This window comes from Entelurus aequoreus, linkage group LG09 (assembly GCF_033978785.1).
Source record: "Entelurus aequoreus isolate RoL-2023_Sb linkage group LG09, RoL_Eaeq_v1.1, whole genome shotgun sequence".
In the NCBI taxonomy this organism is placed as follows: domain Eukaryota; kingdom Metazoa; phylum Chordata; class Actinopteri; order Syngnathiformes; family Syngnathidae; genus Entelurus; species Entelurus aequoreus.
The window spans coordinates 36595789-36614494 of NC_084739.1; the positions used below are offsets into that span (position 1 = coordinate 36595789).

At 36.1% G+C, this 18706-nt stretch overlaps 1 protein-coding gene across 3 annotated transcripts in view; it reads right to left on the reverse strand.

The window, feature by feature from the left end:
* The window catches only part of LOC133657391 (poly(rC)-binding protein 3-like), a 43000-nt gene that overhangs the window by 5623 nt on the left and 18671 nt on the right, over positions 1-18706 (reverse strand). For 2 of the 3 annotated variants that reach the window (XM_062058676.1, XM_062058675.1), the window contains exons 9-12: positions 13457-13546; positions 9728-9769; positions 9206-9281; positions 1461-1513 (exon numbers count right to left, since the gene is read on the reverse strand). In XM_062058676.1, the coding sequence (XP_061914660.1) occupies positions 1461-1513; positions 9206-9281; positions 9728-9769; positions 13457-13546 (261 nt within the window). The remainder of the gene's footprint in view (positions 1-1460; positions 1514-9205; positions 9282-9727; positions 9770-13456; positions 13547-18706) is intronic. The other variant, XM_062058677.1, reaches the window with a different exon arrangement.

Genomic DNA, 18706 nt, shown 5'->3' on the forward strand with positions numbered 1-18706 from the left:
TACAAAAGAGGCCTAAATCTTCTTGCAAAAAGCAGGTAAGAGCAAAAAAATCAAACTATGCAGTGGAATAGACCCCTATACTTTATCAAAAAAAAGATTTGTCGAGTCATATCAAGGATTGTACGTCGGTCGCGTTCTCAGACATTTTGAACTATTGTGCTCCAGATGCCATTCTACACAACAAAACAGATGAAAACTTGGAAAAGCATGGAGGTCTACAACTTTTTTGTGTGTGACTGAGTCAATGACAATGGTATCAAGACTCTCCTGGATGAATATACATAGTTTTTGCTCGGGTAAGGTTGCATTTCATGACTTAACTTCGCGTCTATCGCCATGTTTGTTGTTGCTGCCTTTGACAAAAGCGTAACTCTTTTAGGTCTTGCTAACATTTATTTTCTCTTATTTAGACTCGCCGAGTTGGTGCTTTTCCAAACAATCGTAGCAAACGTGTTTAAGAAATACAAATAATATGAAGATAATACTTAAATGGGAAATAATAAACATGAAAAGTCTATCAAACAAACCTTTAACGAAGTGATCACTGCAAACTCATGTATTCTTCGACTCTGCTCCCTTGGACTGGAGTGTGAGCTGCATGCTTTTCTCGTCGCTTCATAAAATTTTGCACTCTTCTGCCCTTTTTAATTGCCTCTCGAGGAACTCTGAAGGAACGTTTATCCTTTTTGCGATTTGAATGACTCATAAAGCCGAAAACGACACAAGCATAGTGCATTTTTTTCTTTAAGAAAGGCTATATGGCACCTAGTACCCATTAAGAACAGAGCTAGCTTGAGCACCATGCCTATTAATGGGCGGGACATGAGTCTGATGTCAGTAACATCCCAGCAATACACATTGCCTCAATTTACTTACCATTAAAAAGGACCACAACATTCATACTGCAGTAATGTTGTGTAACGAGCTATAAAAACATTAATTAAAGAGACAGACAATACATTTCTTGCAGCAAATTACTAGAGTCTAAACACTAACTATCAAAGCTGAACTCGTAGACCAGTGATTCCCAAATTGTAGTACATTTGAGAATCAAATGTACCACATGCGCTCCATCTAGTGGTGCGCCAAAGAATCACTTTATTAAATGTGTTTTATTTTTCTATATTCAAACACATTGTTATACTGTTCAAACTGTGTGTAATGTTACAGTGGCCAAAATTTTAAAAATACTTGATAAATAAAACCTCTGCCTTGTTTTTAATGAATACTTCTGACTACTATGATACTGTATTTTAATGTTGGTCATTATGGTGGTACTTGGTAAGCCAAGTGTTTTCTGAGGTGGTACTTGGAGAAAAGAGTTTGAGAACCACGCTCCTTGAGAGTGTTAATGAAGTACGCGGCATCCAGATTATGAGAGGTTTTTTTTGGGGGGTTTTTTTTGGGGGGGGGGGGGGGGGTGCTTACTACTGCCACAACACAAACAATGAGACACTTACATCATTAGGTATTGCCAGCTCCTGTGAACTTGTAGGGACAGAAGCTTCCAATCCTGTAAAGTAGGACACAGAACGCTAACAACCACATGGCACTAATGGCTTCCACTTTTATGATATAACAAGTTGACCTACTTTTACTAGTTTATCACTCTTGGTAACTTGAAAATGGCAATCGTTCTAAGTCCACACATGTACTATCTATACAATACATATTTCATACACATTCTAGTAACACAATGTATCTGACACGGCTAGAGTTCTAAGGCTCTAATTAAAACTTCTTTCACATCATTCCTCTATATGTGGTGTTGAGCTCTTGGGTTAGTGTGACAGTGTGGTCTGATGATGTCATGGATGCTCTGGGCCCAAATAGTATCAGAATTTGTGGGGGGATGTCACTGAATAGGAGGAATGGGGATGAAGAGATTGGGATTTATTTTTCCTGAGCATAATTGGACGAATGGATTTGAGATATAGTAAAAATTGAATAAATATCTACAAAATTGTAAATATTACTGTGTGTTTCACATTTCCCTCTCAGAGGACTTGTTTACACTACATGAACAAATGTATTAAAATATGCTTCATTCAGTTTACTCATTTACTTATTTATATATGTACGGTTTGACATCACAGTTTGCCTTGGAGCAGGGGTGTTAAACTTGTTTCACCTTGGGTTTGCATACCAGTACATTTTTTGTCTGTTTATTAAACAAGTCAATCCAATGTAGTTCAGCATAGTGTATGTAAGCAGTTAAATAATATTTTTGGAAAGCAAAAATACTACTTGTACTGTCTTATTACATTTTTCTTCTAACTTTTTTCTTTATTTGAATATAGGTGGTTGTGTTTAATTTTAAATATGGAATATTACACAGGCCATATGCAAGGTTTTGGACACCCTCTGTATTTTACTGCTTATTCTTGATCTAAGACATTTTGGACAATGCTTCGCCTCAAACTTAGTGAGAAAAGTTTTAGGACTGGAAAACACTGTGCTGCTCCAGCATGACTGTGCCTTAGTGCAGGGGTCCTCTTACTATTTGGGACCACGACCGCTTATAGGAATATTTCCGACCCCTTCATCAAACCCTAATGTGGATTAAAAATGCAAAAAAAAAACATTATGCCATTTTTACCAGATGCCACAGGGAATACTTCAAACATATTCTATAGAAATTAATTTAGGCATATACTTGGAAGAATTTTATGTTGCAAAGCGTGTGGCTGTTCACAGTTTCTCGTTTTTGAATTAGTGACCTCTGACCTCACAAATCTGAATTTGAACGAATTCCCACTGACGGAAGTCTTTACGCAACAGAGGCAGGGCCGACTTATCCTAAGGGGTAGCCCTGGGGCTGAGAGGGTCTTGTACCCTTCCCCACCTTAATGTGCCATGTATGCTTTAAATGATCAAAATACGTAAATATTAAATGTTATTATAAATGTGCTTGTTACTACATTACATATATACTTACATCATGCATATAAAACCTCAATGGAGGTGTTTGGATATTGGTGGAATTGCACAGCTCCCATTGGCTCCATTGTAAGCAAACTTTTGATCGCATTTATTTAATATTTAGAATGCACAAAAAAAAAAACATCCATCATCAAGTCTTTCATAATGATTGTGAAAAAAAATGCAGTTCCCTATTAAGTGGTAGTAACCAGACCGAAAAAAGAAGAAGCTATCGATGCTTTAATTCAGTGCTAAATAAATGCAGACTCAGCCACCTGCTACAAGTGCAAAGCAGTGATGTTGTACAACTAATGTTTTTTAATAATAGAAGAAGAGAAAAATAACATGAAGATGAACAAAGTTGTAAATAACAAAAAAATCCCAACGGAAATTCAACGAGTAGATTTTTATTAAACGTTCATTTTTCAAACGAGGCACTTCACTTAAATCTATATCTGCAGCCTAACACAAAACATTGACTTTGCAGTTGGCAGTATTGTGATTGATGGATTTGATGTAAATAAAGTAGTAAATTAGTGAAAATATCGATCACTTTGTCAATTGTTGAATTAAAGGCTGCCGAGCGGACTTAGAGACGGATCAGGTAGATCAGGGGTGTCCAAACTTTTTCCACTGAGGGCCGCACATGGAAAAATTAAAGCATGCTGGGGCCCTTTTGATATTTTTCATTTTCAAACCATAAAAAATGATATGGATTAATTTTTATTTTTTTTACCTTTAGGGCTCCCGGGGATCATAAAGGGTCGAAGTCATTAAAATGTTAACAACAAGTCAAATTATTATTTTTTTTTTAATTAATCAACTTCATGTTGATATAAAGTTAAAAAAAAACTAAAAGGTTTTATGCCGTTTCTGTCAAAGACAACTTTGCTTTTTATAATAAAACTGAAATATGCAGTATTTCCCCCACTGCCCAAAACATTAAGAAAGCAATGTTTGATGTGAAGTAATTAGAGCCTTAAAAAGATCAATAATGCAGGACACCATTGATTTTAATTCATTATTATTTTTGAGTAATCACAGTGAAAAGATCAATAATATCCCATTAAATATATTTGGGATCCAAAAGGTGCCCCACTCATAAAGTGATACATTTTTATTAGGGTTTTTTTTTACTTTCAACAATTAAGTTACGAGATCAACTTCAGATATATCTGTCGATTTTACGTTTCAACTATTATTTTGTTTGTTTTATGCTCTTTTGTCAAAGAAAACGTTGATGTTTTTGTATGGCAACCACTTAATATATGCAATATTTTCCACATAAAACATTTTAAAGTAAAATATTTTAAATAATTGGAGCCTTGAATAGGTCTTTTTTTTTTTTTTGAGCAATGGCAAAAAAATAAAATAAAGATAAACAAAAGAAAAAAAACAGCCTGCATGGCAGCTTTGTGTCAACATTGCAACTTTTTTTAGTTAGATTTCACCTCATTCCACTTTCTTTAATGTTTTTTTATTTATTTTTGCAATAGCATTTCCAGAATGTGTGGCGGGCCGGTAAACAATTAGCTGCGGGCCGCAAATGGCCCCCGGGCCACACTTTGGACACCCCTGAGGTAGATGGTCACCATAGTGACTGTGACCGTTTTCAAAAACTGTATTCTTGATATGTAATGTTAGTTTTGTATGTAAATCTTAACATTACATTGTTTTAATATAAAGAGCAGGAAAAAATAAAACCATGGTAACAGTGAAAGCATGCACGAAGGTAATTGCCGTATAATTGCCACAAAATAAGTCCACAGTGAATGAGGTAACGTCTTCCGGTAATGGTCAAGAAGTGACTGCAGGCTGCAGCAGCAACAACAACACAGCACTTCCTCATTATTGACCAGCGAGGTTGTATTCAGGAACAGCAGTAATTATGAGCATCAGACATTTTAACTCATGCATGTTCTCTGTGATCTGTATTGCTACAATAATTATGGCAATCTGTTGTAGATTGTATTTTTTATTTTTGAAGTTATCAGTAATGGGGCGTTCACACATCTCACAGTTCAGATGGCGGTTCAAGGCAGTTCTCGAACCAATGTGAAATGTGAGCCAACGTTAGCGGAAAGCCTTTCTCAACACGTTTTGAACTCGGCGCCAACACAGATTACCGCGGATCTCCCTTAAAAGCGGCGGAGTCCTCCGTCTTTTCCTCCACATCAACTGCAGTGCCACCATGTCAAACAGTGATACCATCGTGCTTAAGTATGTCTGTGATAACACGGTATTATTACAGGTGTTGGGGTGCAAACAAAGAGCCTGCCATTCTTTAGACTGTGAAAAGCGTTTTGAACACAGTCCATTTCAACCCGCCAAGACTGCCACGAAAAACTGAACATGTTTAATTATTTTGGTGGCTCCCCGTGGTTCTCAGGATTCATGGCAGATGAGTGGCGGATGACCAGGGTTTGTGCACGGCTTTAAAAGGGAACTGCATTTTGTTTTTATTTTGCCTGTCATTCACAATTCTTATGCAGTCTAACTAGTAAATAGGTGGTAAATAGGAGGTGTTTGGATGTTTTTTTAAAAGGCTTAAAAACATCCAAACACCTCCATCAAGATTTGATATACACGCTGTAAGTTTACAGTCCATGTAGTGTAGTTACAGGCACATTCAAAATAACATGTAATATTTATGTATATTGCTCAATTTAGGCATATGGTGGCGCATTAGATTCACAAACGCATCGCAACATTGTTTTTTTCCTACAACAACATCACTGATTGATTACTACTCATTGCAGACTTCATAAGAGTCAACAAACATGAACATCACTTACTAAACAATGTCTGCTCTCACTGGGATGCCGACTGATGGGATGTGCATATATTCCTGTTTAGATGAAAAATGACTCATAATTCTCGCAAAGAAAAAAGGGGGGGTGGATCAAAGCGTGGTTTAGGGTCTTTTTCGCCATTTCTGGGTTTAAGTTGGCTGTCAGAGTGTATTAACTTCTCAGTTTATGACCACATCATTTTACTATCAAGATGAGAAGTATGATTTATAATCATGAGCTCTGAGGTGAGAAAGCAGTTCACCAGTTGATTATGTCAATACAGCAGCATAAAGTAGTTGCCTCTTTCTGATCAATGTGCCGCTAAATGTAGGTCCTTAACGTTAGCGCTTATAATAACAATATTGCTGATACTAGGTTAATATTCAGGTCACAAAATGTAAATGGAGTACTGTTGGTGCTTTTTGGATGGTTGTTTATTGGGTTTTATGGTCGGGTTAGACAAAATAACGACATGACTCCCATTGACTCCATTGTAAGCAGACTTTTGTTAAAAAAAATTTAAGAGTTAGAATGCTTGAAAAAAAAGACGTCTGTTTTTGTTTCTCTTAAGGATTGTGAAATATAGGCAAAATTCCAAAAAAAGTGCAGTTCCACTTTAACATGGTCTTTGGCGGAGCAATACGAATTGCTGAACGGCAATCTAAACCGCCAATGTTTGAACGCCCCTTTAGTTGGGCACCGTTTTTAAAGTACCAATTTAGTACTAGCATCGGTTAAAATGTAAACAATACCCATTTCGATTCATCCTATTGCTGCGTTGCAATCACGTGACCGAGAAGCACTTTCTGGTTTCAGGTGATGGTCTAGAGTCCCACTGGGATACTGTTTATTTACCTGAATTAGTGCAGATTTTTGTATATTTTGAATGGTTTAGCGACAAATATATAAGCGATCATCAAAACATATTTAAAATGGGATGGAGTGGATTTATACACTCTTAAGAAAAATTACAAGACGTTAATGCTCACCTCAACCTCACTTCATACTTACAAGGAAAAGATTGGAGGTACATCATGTATTTACTCCTGAGGGGTCCACATATTAAGCATTAATCCGCGAAAAACAATGTTGGATTTATTCGTGCATCACTAAGTACCGTATTTGATTGATATTAACGAGTGCCATGCTGCTATGATCGTGACGCTAATGAGAAAAAGGATACGTTTGTTTGCAGTTGATTTCCTGCTACACATATTAGTCTCATCTACAATTCATGTATGCAGTTGTTTTTTATGGTGTGAAGTTCATATTTTGTCTCATTATTTAACTATAGATGCCCCTTTTGTTCAGCAATGTTTGCTAGCAATATCAATATTCAGTGTATGCTGTTGAGCCTACAAGAGATGTATTTATCTAGTTTATTAATACTATTAATACTATCTTATTAATACTATTTATTTTTTTGAGGCTAACGAATCGCACCAGATATGCTGAAATGTGGTCAGTACTTTGCTTTCCTGCACAACAACCACTAAGCTTTTAGTTTCTGTTATGAAAATGGGTGAATTGGACAAACAATTACAATATTTATTACTAGGACTTAACATGACATGAGTTTATTTGCAAAACCAGGTGGTTATATTTAGGCTTAGCAACCACAAAATAACACAAACGAACTAATGTGATCTCTTTCCCTTACTTTGTTTATTTCTGCTATCAAACACTACAAATATAGTAGAGAATAAACTTGATTCCATCACAGAAAGTTTCTTAAACAAATCAAATGTTCAAACAAACATTTTACAAAGTGATTGCTGGTCTGTTTGTATTCCACAAGATGATGAAAGTGATATTTTTAAGAGCCATTTCTTCGACGCACTTTTTGTTTTTCTCCTGACTTTATTACCTTTACGAACCACTTCTTTAGGGACTCAATGAAAGCTCTTTCCTTTCCCTCTATTTGAACGAATGGAACACCCAAGAACAGAACAGCAATACGTCATTTTCTGCTCAAACTCTACACTCACTCTCACTTGTAGCAAGAAACGCGTCAATAATGAATAAAGTAAAACATGTTCTAGACCAAAAATCACTTCATATTCTTTACTGCTCGCGAGTGTCACCATATCTGAGATATTGTGTATGAATATGGGGAAACAACTACAAATGTGTGCTTCATTCACTAACTGTTACAAAAAAGATCAATTAGAATAATACATCATGTTGGCTATAGAGATCATACAAACCCTTTATTTATTAAATCACAATTATTGAAATTCAACGATTTGGTGCATTTACAAACAGCTAAAATTATGTATAAAGCAAACTATAACCTGATACCCAAGAATGTACAACAATTCTGCTCAACAAAAGAGGACAAATATAACCTTAGAGGAAAATCTAATTTAAAACATTTGTATGCACGAACAACACTTAAAACCTTTATTATATCTGTATGTGGAATTAAATTATGTAATGTATTAACCAAAGAAATCAAACAATGCACCAATATGATTCACTTTAAGAGACTGTTCAAACTACAAGTGTTCACAAAGTACACAGAACAAAAATTATGATGCACATCTTGAACCCTTTTTTTAATTTATTTTTATTGAGACACAGATTATTCATGTATTTAATATTTGTTTGCTTACTATGGTATATTATATGGTATATTATTTATTTATTATTCATTTGTTCACTGTTCTGTTACAGAGAACAAGGAAATTGGATAAAATTGCTATGGTATGAAAAGGAGTAGGATTAAGTAAGCTCAGCTTCTTCCTACTCCTTTTCGGACTTGCTGTAATGAAACAACTGGACATTTGTGAAGCATCACATTGTATCGTATGCATGTTCAAAATAAACTGAAACTGAACTGAACTGAACTGAACAAATCCTCAAAAGTTATTATCAGCGTTCCTCACTAGTTTTATTGTACACACACCTTTTCATAGTATTTAGTTTTGGATGAAAATGTTTGCCTAAAGAATCCTTTGGGTTTCGTTTACCCTCTCGGTTATCGTACGGCCAAACATTGCTATTAACAAACAAGTCAGTTTGCTCGCATATCATTCTGTAGAATCAACTGCACAGACAAAGAATCCCACACTTTGATTATTATTGTATCGTATGCATGTTCGAAATAAACTGAATTTAAACTGAACTTGTTTTAATGCTACGCTCAAGCTGCTTGACCATCGTGTGAATTAAGCCGCGAAGAAGAAAAACGGACATGACGTTATATGCAACCCAGCAATTGGTGGGGTGACCATACTCTATATCCCACTTTTGTCAATAAAGTGTACATGCAATTCACTCATTATTGTTGTTCCAAAGTTTTAAGATTGGAAAATGTGTTTGGAGCTTCCACATTTTGTCGTGCAATTGATAAGATGTGATTACTTTTGGTTGACCAAAGAGTGTGGATGGTCCTCTCTTAAGTATCAGGGGCTGTTTGATGTTGTGATTGGAAGAGGAGTGATGACAGAGGGATTGATGGTCTTCCCCTGGGAGCCGTGGGTACGTACCAGGGAAGGTAGGGTTGCTCTGCCCAAGGGAAGGGAGGGGGATATGCTGCATAGCCAACTGGTGAAGCTTGGTCAACTGCAGGGTAGGAAGGAAGTTAGAGCTAACCAATCAAACTGGATTATTTCAGAGGAGTTGTTGACAGCTACAATACAGAGACAATCTGAAGTTCACAAACATCACAGATGGTGTCAGTGTGAAGAGATTCATTTCCTTCAGAAAGCATGCTGGATTCTCATGGAAGTCATCTGCAAATACAGTCACATCTCTGCTACAAAACTACAACTTGGTCATGAAGGGACTACTCTTAAACTTTGATTGCAATCAGAGCATGCTGCTACTTGGTGTTAGTGTTAGTGACGTCCACAGATCAGGGTTGTTCAAGTTTCATTGTTGCTGAGAGGGGTGGAGAAAAGTGTAAAGTTGGGACTTGGTTGGGAGTGGGCAGAGTTGGTGGAAAAGGAAGGGGCTGGGGGCCGGGGGGGGGGGGGGGGGGGGAATCTCTCATTCAAATTAACACTTACATCTTGATGCGCAAAAGCATACGGCCCAGGAAGTGCAAAAGCCTGGATGGAATAAGGGAAAAGATGTGAATATGTGTCACTTAACATGTAAATTCATCTCTATGCAAAGAGAGTAAACAGCATTGAATGCTTTATTGAAAATCCATTCCCTCGCTTTTTTTTCCATAGTTCAATAGCTCTAATGGGCGCTAAATGTCATCTCTTTTTGCTTTTTTTTTTACCATGCCAGGAATTCAATAACAGATGTCTGATAAATTTAGAGCTTTATGTGCAAGATCATGAAAAACATCAGCTTTAGTCACCTTGTATACATAATATGTAAATATTACATGTTATATTTTATATTGCTACTACGGTACATTTTTTGTTTACTTTATACCTGCATTATCCTTTCCATCCTTACACTTTCCATCCTTTGTAACTGAGCTACTGTGTGGAACAATTTCCCTTGTGGATCATTAAAGTTTGTCTAATTCTAAGCCTAAATCTAATCTTGTTCACGTTTCACACTACAAATAATTTGTCGTAAAAGACGATGTAATTCATCGCTCTCATACTGGATATGTGTGTTTTAATCACAACATTTCCTCACTTTATCCCTCCAGGATTTTGCAGGCTTTTTTTGTGATTGTCGCGGCCTAAAATGCCCAAATTTGTGGCAGCTTTTCCAGTAATTTGCAGAAAAAGTTACGATGTTTGAGGCTTATTTATTTTCAATAAAATGTTATCAACTTGTGATTTTATGAATTTGTTATCAATGTAAAAAAAGCACATGATTGCAACAAAAATTGGAAAACAAATAGTGGGTTGATGTTTTACTCGCTTTTAATCACACAGACCTAAGAGTATCCACTCGATTGCAAAGGCACATTGTCAAATTACTGTATAGTTTTAATTAAATACAACTAATAACATTAATAATTATTTATAATTACAAAAGAAATACACCAACAAAGACTTAGTTACAGTACTGTCTGCTGTCTAATCTGTCATCCACAAGTTGCAGACATTCGCCGTGGATTTTTGTATGCTTGAAAAGTGTTTTTCCATTTTCGATCCATCCATCCATTTTCTACCGTTTGTCCCTTATGGGTTTACAGGGGGTGCTGGAGCATATCCCAGCCCATTTTAAACATTCAATTATCTACCAACACATTTACACTCCTATTTTGAAAGTAATTTTGTGAACTGTTGAGAGAAATCTGTAGCTCTATTTTTTTGTTGGTAAATGAGATAATATCATCACACAGCCACATTTCTGAGATGTTAACACTAATGAAAATCTGTTCTAAATTGTTTTACCCTAGATAAAATAAAAGCTAAATACATGTATAAATACATGTAAACTAGGAAGTGAGCACTTCATGTTCCTGAATGTTTATACAGTACATTAACCAGAAGGTTTAGCTCTGTAGACAGGAACAGGAAGTATGTCTGAGCTATGCTGTTTGAGCAATAAAGAGTTCATATATTGTTCATTGTTGTTGTTCCTGTTCTGTCTACACAAGAAACAAACATACTGTAAGTTTTGATCAGACACTTGACATGCTTTTTGAGTGCTGCTCAGAAACAAATTTGATTGCGGGAAAGTTGCAGGCATTGGACAAAGTTGCGTGGCCTTGCATAATTTGCGCGGATTGGCTGAATTTGAGTAAAATGGCGCAATTGCAACATTGCAAATTCTTGGAAATACTTCTAAATGCTTAGATTATGACACAAGTCTATGTATTGATGTAGCTTAAGCACAGGCTAATAGTTAAACTACTCATAATACAGGTGGCCCTCGTTTAATGAACAAAGTTTGATCAATTTTAATACTGTACACATAGAAACAACTAGCTCCATGCACAGGGAATGATTTATAGGCGGAGTGACACTGTAGCGTCTATCCGTGCTTTGTAATTATGATGAGGATGTGGTCAATTTAACAATCTTTTGTTGAAACATTATCAGCCGCAACTGGAGTAGTCTTGATACAACTTTTTCACTTTCGATATAATGCTGATATTGGAGCCCTGAGTATTAGCCCGACCCATAATGCAGACTTTTATTATTTTGTAGTGAGGAATGTTAGAAAAAGCTTGATCAAGTGAAATTACTCAAACAGAAAACAATTGTCCATCCATCCATCTTCAACCGCTTATCCGGAATCGGGTTGTGGGGACAACAGCTCCAACAGAAACCCCCAAACTTCCCTCTCCAGAAGTATGGTATGATAAATACTGATTTATGTATTATTAACCACCTGCAATGGACTTATGCTGTCTTGAAATTGAAGTGGAGTGGTAATTGTTTTTTGGACACAATAATTCATTAAATTAAACTAATGGCACCGTAAATTAAATGATGCGTACACCTTTGTTACTTGATCATTTCTAAAACGGATCTGACTTAGGAGACTTTGTATCTGTAAGTATTATTAAACAATACTTGGTTGATACTTGCTTATATTGACAAAAGTTGTGTTTTAGACTGCAATACTGTTCAATGAAGGACACTCATGTCTAGCATGTGTGCTATTGTGTGCTTAGCTGTTGCATAGCTGTTAGCTCCTAGTAGCCTACAGTATAGCCTATCATGTTTACCTTTTGTAAGTGACTTCACTATAATACAAGAAAATACCACCTTATGTGCTTACTGGATAAGAATATATATATATATATATATATATTAAGCAGCAGCGTGGGCCGCGTTCGGGAATCATTTAGTGATTTAACCCCCAATTCCAACCCTTGATGCTGAGTGCCAAGCAGGGATATATATATATATATATATATATATATATATATATATATATATATATATATATATATATATATATATATATATATATATATATATATATATATATATATATATATATATATATATATATATATATATATATATATATTTATATATATATATTTTTTTTTTTTTTTTTTTTTTTTTTTTTTTTTTGAGCGCAATGATGTCACGTTAGCGATGGGAAAATGCAGTTTAGGCAATATGATTTGCCTGAGCGGCTAGGAGACACCGAGGGTAACAAGCGGTAGACAATGGATTAGAAAGGACAGATTTTAAAAAATAATGATAATTTATTTTTTTTAAATACATCATTTTTAAAAAAAATTTAAACTTGGGACTTCCGGCGGGCCGGATTTTGGAGGCTGGTGGGCCGGATCCGGCCGGCGGGCCATAGTTTGGGGACCCCTGTCGTAGTGCATTGCAACACTGAAGAAGAACAACATCACTTTGTTCTTTTCAATTAACTTTTTGACTTTAAACTTCATTATGTCTTTCAAGCATAAGATAGACTTCTCTAGCGAAAAGTGCAGTGAAATTAAACATTGTAAAAGGCTCAGTGGCGAAAGTGCACATTGGCTGCATAACTGGTCCAAACTGCTCAAGCGCCGCAACCATAATCAAGGATAAAGTTATATTTTGGAACATGTGAAGGATTGTCTACTATGAAATGCCAAGGGATGTCATTAATGAGACTTTCTCCTCTCTCCATTTATATTACGGTTTTTATATTATTGTATTGTATGTCCTTCATATGTTCTGTGTACAGTATTAGTGATTCAGGAGTTCAAGTTCCTACACAAAAACTCGACTTACATCACAGCCAAGGAACAAATCTTGTTCGCAACACAAGGACCACCTGTGACCAAGATGCCCTTGAAAGAAATTTATCCTTGCCTTCTATTTTGGCAATGAAGCTGAAATGACATAAAAATGTCTACTTACTTGTGCAGAGTGCTGCTGTGCTAATACTGCATGGGCTCCAGCAGGTATGGCCTTTGGACGGTAGGGAATAGTTGCTCCTTTTGGAGGAGACTAGAGATAAAGTCATAAAAACCAGAAACAATGACACGTATATTCACAGAACTCTTACTCAGGCTCATACATTTTACATTATTCGGATCCTTCGCTGAATCTTTTAATAGGAGTAATCGGTTGGGAAGGTTACATGGACCCGGCCTGCCAAAGATTAAATCAACTCTTAATATACACGCCTTTTCATTTTTCCTGCATGAGGGCATCGCTACCTTTGCCGCTGGGTATGGAAGAGAGACATGTTAGTTTTCCCCAAATCGCTCACTCAGAATAAAGAAATTATTGTGTGCCATACAATAAAACGGTTATTAGGATAATGGATGGCACCTTCATTCAGTTAGCAAACAGGACTATCAAACCTCAGAAAAGCAATACATCAGCAGAAAGTTTGAATAATCGAGCTAAGGTTTTAGTAATTACAGTTTTGTGAATTTAGAGGTCAAATATTTTAATTTTTATTTTTGTTCTACTGATGATTTAAAATATTTCTAGGTTCCTAGATTTTTTTGTTATTTTCAATTGTATTTAATGCGATTAGTACTATTATTTTCATTCTTATTTTATGTTTTTATTAATTTATCATTTATATTGTATTTTTACATACATTTTAAACTATGTTTTATATCACTTTTTAAAAGGCGTTAATTGTAGTTATTCTCCAGTGTGGATGCCTCAAAGTTGGAGTTTTTCTTCAACCCTCAGTGCCTGCCATACCATGTATCGTTGTTGTCAATAGTGCTGTGTGTGCGTGCATGTGTATGTATATTTTTCAATCTTTTTTTTAATTTATTGGTGTAAAATGCTTTGTGTTGCAACTTGCCTGAGCATTAAGAGTGCCATAGAAAAAATTGTTTGATTCAAGTAGTGAATTAGCTGCTGGATACTGTGGTCAACAGGGACCAACGCAGAGTAAAGTCCAAAACACAACACACAAGTGCAGAGCAAACACTTTTAATTGGTGTGTTTGTTGTAACTGAACTCCTAAAATCAAATACATTTAAAAAAAAAAGAAATTTACGTTAGTACTGTGAATTTGAACGCTAATATTAGTTCATTAAATTGGTAGCTCAAGAGTCTTTATTGTCATAATGCAAACATAACCACATTTTCTTTGAGGCTTTCAATAAAAAGAAACATTAAATTGATTAGAAAAATATATTTAAAATAAACAGTCTCCAAATAGAACATTTTTAAATGCAACTATTACAATTAGTTGATATGTGACACGTCATAAACAGATGCAGGAGAAATTGCATAAACAGTGACAGGTAACCATAGCAGTATGGTACAGTACTGTAATACGATATGGTACCTTAAATTTTTACAATAAAATTCTGCCGACTGAGCTGCCAGTTTTTTACCATAAAATATACAGTTGTTGTTCTATGGTGAATTACAGTAATTGGACAAACGGTACCAAATTTTACAGTGTTCAATTTGATGGATAACATGCTTTGAAATCTTAAGTCAAGCAGATTTAATCTTTATAGTCTACAGAGCATCCGGAAAGTATTCAAAGTACCTTTGTCAGAAATTACAACGTCAAGTATTTTTGAATACGATGCCACAAGCTTGGCACATCTACTTTTGGGCAGTTGCGCCCATTTCTCTCTGCCTATTTCTCTATGCAGCATCTCTCAAGCTCCATTCGGTTGGATGGGAAGCGTTGTTTTTTTATCCAGGATGTCTCTGTACATTGTTGCATTCATCTTTCCCTCAATCCTGACTAATCTCCCAGTTCCAGCTGCTAAAAAACATCCCCACAGCATGATGCTGCCACCACCATACTTCATATAGGGATGATATCGACCTGGTGATGAGCGGTGCCTGGTTTTCCCCAAGTTTGATGCCTTGCATTCACAACAAAGAGTTCAATCCTTCTCCCGTCAGACCAGATCATTTTGTTTGTCATGGTCTGAGAGTCTTTCAGGTGCATTTTGGCAAACTTTTTACAACAAAATAGCTTCCGTCCGGCCACTCTACCATACAGGCTTGATTGGTGGATTGCTGGAGAGGTGGTTGCCCTTCTGGAAAATTATCTTCTCCCTACTGAGGAATGCTGTAGCTCTGACAGAGTGACCATCGGGTTCTTGGTCACCTACCTGACTAGACTAAGATGATTGCAGCAATTTACATCAAAACCAACGCTTACCATCCAACCTGACGGAGCTTGAGAGGTGCTGCAAAGAGGAATTGGCGAAACTGCCCAAAGATAGGTGTGCCAAGCTTATGACATTGTATTCAAAAAGACTTGAGGCTGTAATTGCTGCAAAGATGCATCAACCAAGTATTAGCAAAAGCTGTGAATGCTTATGTACATGTGATTTTTTAGTTTTAAAATTTTATTACAAGGGAAGTGAAGTGAAGTGAATTATATTTATATAGCGCTTTTCTCTAGTGACTCAAAGCACTTTACATAGTGAAACCCAATATCTAAGTTACATTTAAACCAGTGTGGGTGGCACTGGGAGCAGGTGGGTAAAGTGTCTTGCCCAAGCACACAACGGCAGTGACTAGGATGGCGGAAGCGGGGATCGAACCTGGAACCCTCAAGTTGCTGGCACGGCCACTCTACCAACTCTATCATTATGGGTCTTCTGTGTAGAATTTTAAGGACAAACATGAATGTATTCCATTATGGAATAAGGCTCTAACAAAACAAAATGTAGAAAAAGTGAAGCACTGTGAATACTTCCCGGATGCACTGTAAAGGGGACTTTTTCGTCTTTCAGGTAAATCTTTGCTGAATTTTTGGCCATAACTTTAGTTGTGTTACTCCCAATAGACTGATTTATTCCTAAGAGAGTTGTATTATGTTTAATTGTAATATGTATATTTAAAAATTTGTAACATCTCACTGCGAAACATTTGTAACCCAGTTTGCAACATTTACTGGACACAGATGCCTAGAGGGTGCTAACTTTCCAATGTATTGTGAGCGTTATAGCACTTTTATGACTACTAGGACGTAATGACATAACTACATACCTGCGTAAAATATGCACACACTTTAGCTTTGGGTGTTGTTAGCCAATAATAGTGATTTGGATAGTAAGTGTTAGCTGTCATTGAATGTATAGTCTATCATAACAACAAAATGACTGCAAATGTTTTGTTGCTTCTCCCAGACTGCTTTTGTATGTGTTCACACGCTCCATGTGCGTACGTGTTGACGAGGCAAAGAAGGTGACGGTTTTAAACACCAATTATTGTTGTAAGGGTCGAAAAAATTGTTTTAATACATAAACTGAGTAATTGTGACAAATATAAACAGTTTTGAAACAAATGTGTTCTGTTAGACCACTAATGGTAACATTAGCTAGCCAGTGGTGTTCTTGTTATATTTTTGGGTTTAAAAAATCTAACTTTCATAAACAGCCAGGTAATGCCAGGACGAAAAAGTCATAAAATAGTTAAGAAAAGTGTATAAACATTCTTAGATTCATATTTGTTGTACTTTTTTTGGTCAAATCTCAATCAATTTCAGCCTTAAATAAAAATAGCTAACATGTAATGTTTGTTTTATTCATTGTTTTTTTTGTAGGACTGAAGTTGATTGAGAGATTTTTGCAAAAAGAAGTATAAAACAATATGAATCAAAAATGTTTTACACACTTTTAACTCCCTGAGGATTTTGTCATCCTGGCGCTACATAACTGTGTATTAAATTAATTTGATGTATGATTGATATGCAAGGGCTCTGTCCCAATCACAGCCGTAACCAGGATTTGACAAATACCAAGGCCAAAATTTGGAAGTCCAAGAGAAGCTTTGAAAGGCTGAAATCATGTGTATCCCAGCACCGAATAAATACTGTATGATTACCTTGAGCAACACAATTTCCAGAATAACAAAAGCTTTCATTGAGGTGGAACTATCACATGTTGTACAGCAGTGGTCCCCAACCACCGGTCCGCGGCCCGGTACCGGTGGTAATGTTTTTTGGTTTTTTTTATGAAATCAACATAAAAAACACAATATATACATTATATATCAATATAGATCAATACAGTCTGCAGGGATACAGTCCGTAAGCACACATGATTGTATTTATTTATGTAAAAAATAAAAAAAAATAAAAAAAAAAGTTTTTTTTTTTTTTAAATACACCCCCCACCCCTCACCGGTCCGTGGGACAAATTTTCAAGCGTTGACCGGTCCGCAGCTACAAAAAGGTTGGGGACCACTATTGTACAGTATTATGTAACATCTTCGACAATCATCATGATTTTGTAACAATCCACTTTTTTTATTAATATGCTCAAGTTTAGCGTGTTAAACAATTTTAACATCATTAAATCCTAAATTCAAAAATGTTTCTACAATTTCAACTACGACAGGGATTTTAACCCAGGACTTACTGCTTTGGAAAATAAGTATCAATGACCCGCACTAACAGAGCCACCATAGATGCAGTGGGGAAAGCTGTTGTTATATTCTTATCAGTGACAGAGTGACTACATTTGGGGTATCATTTTATATGAAGCGCCTTGCCATATAATACTTTACATTTGACATGCATTCGTCACCAAAAAAGGGGTTGCGAGGCCCTGCGTACAGCGCATGTTTTGGATTTAGGGTGTTACGGCATTGATATCTGTGAACAGAATAATTACCTAAACCGGGGTTCAGCAACCCGCGGCTCTCGAGCCGCATGTGGCTCTTTAGTGCCGCTCCTTGGAGCATTTTTAAAAAATGATTGAAAATAGAAAAAGATGGGAGAAAAATACAAACAAACACAAAATTTTGTTTACATGGGAAATCTTCCACTCCTTCTTTGTCTAATTTTGTTCCCCAGAAGTTTTATGCTGTGCGTGAATGCACAAAGGTACGCTTTGTTGATGTTATTGACTTGTGTGGAGTGCTAATCAGGCATTTTTGGTCAGTGCATGACTGCAAGCTAATCAATGCTAACATGCTATTTAGGCTCACTGTATGTACATATTGCATTGTTATGCCTCATTTGTAGTTATATGTGTACTCATTTAATATCCTTTACTTATGTCCTCTGTGTTTTGAATTTATATTTACATGCCTCATGACACATTATCTGTATGTAATATTGGCTGCATTTCAGATAGTTATTTGTGTGCCATGTTGTTCCAGACACAGCAAACATTACCTAGCTTGCCAAACATTGTAATAAATCTATTAAAAGAA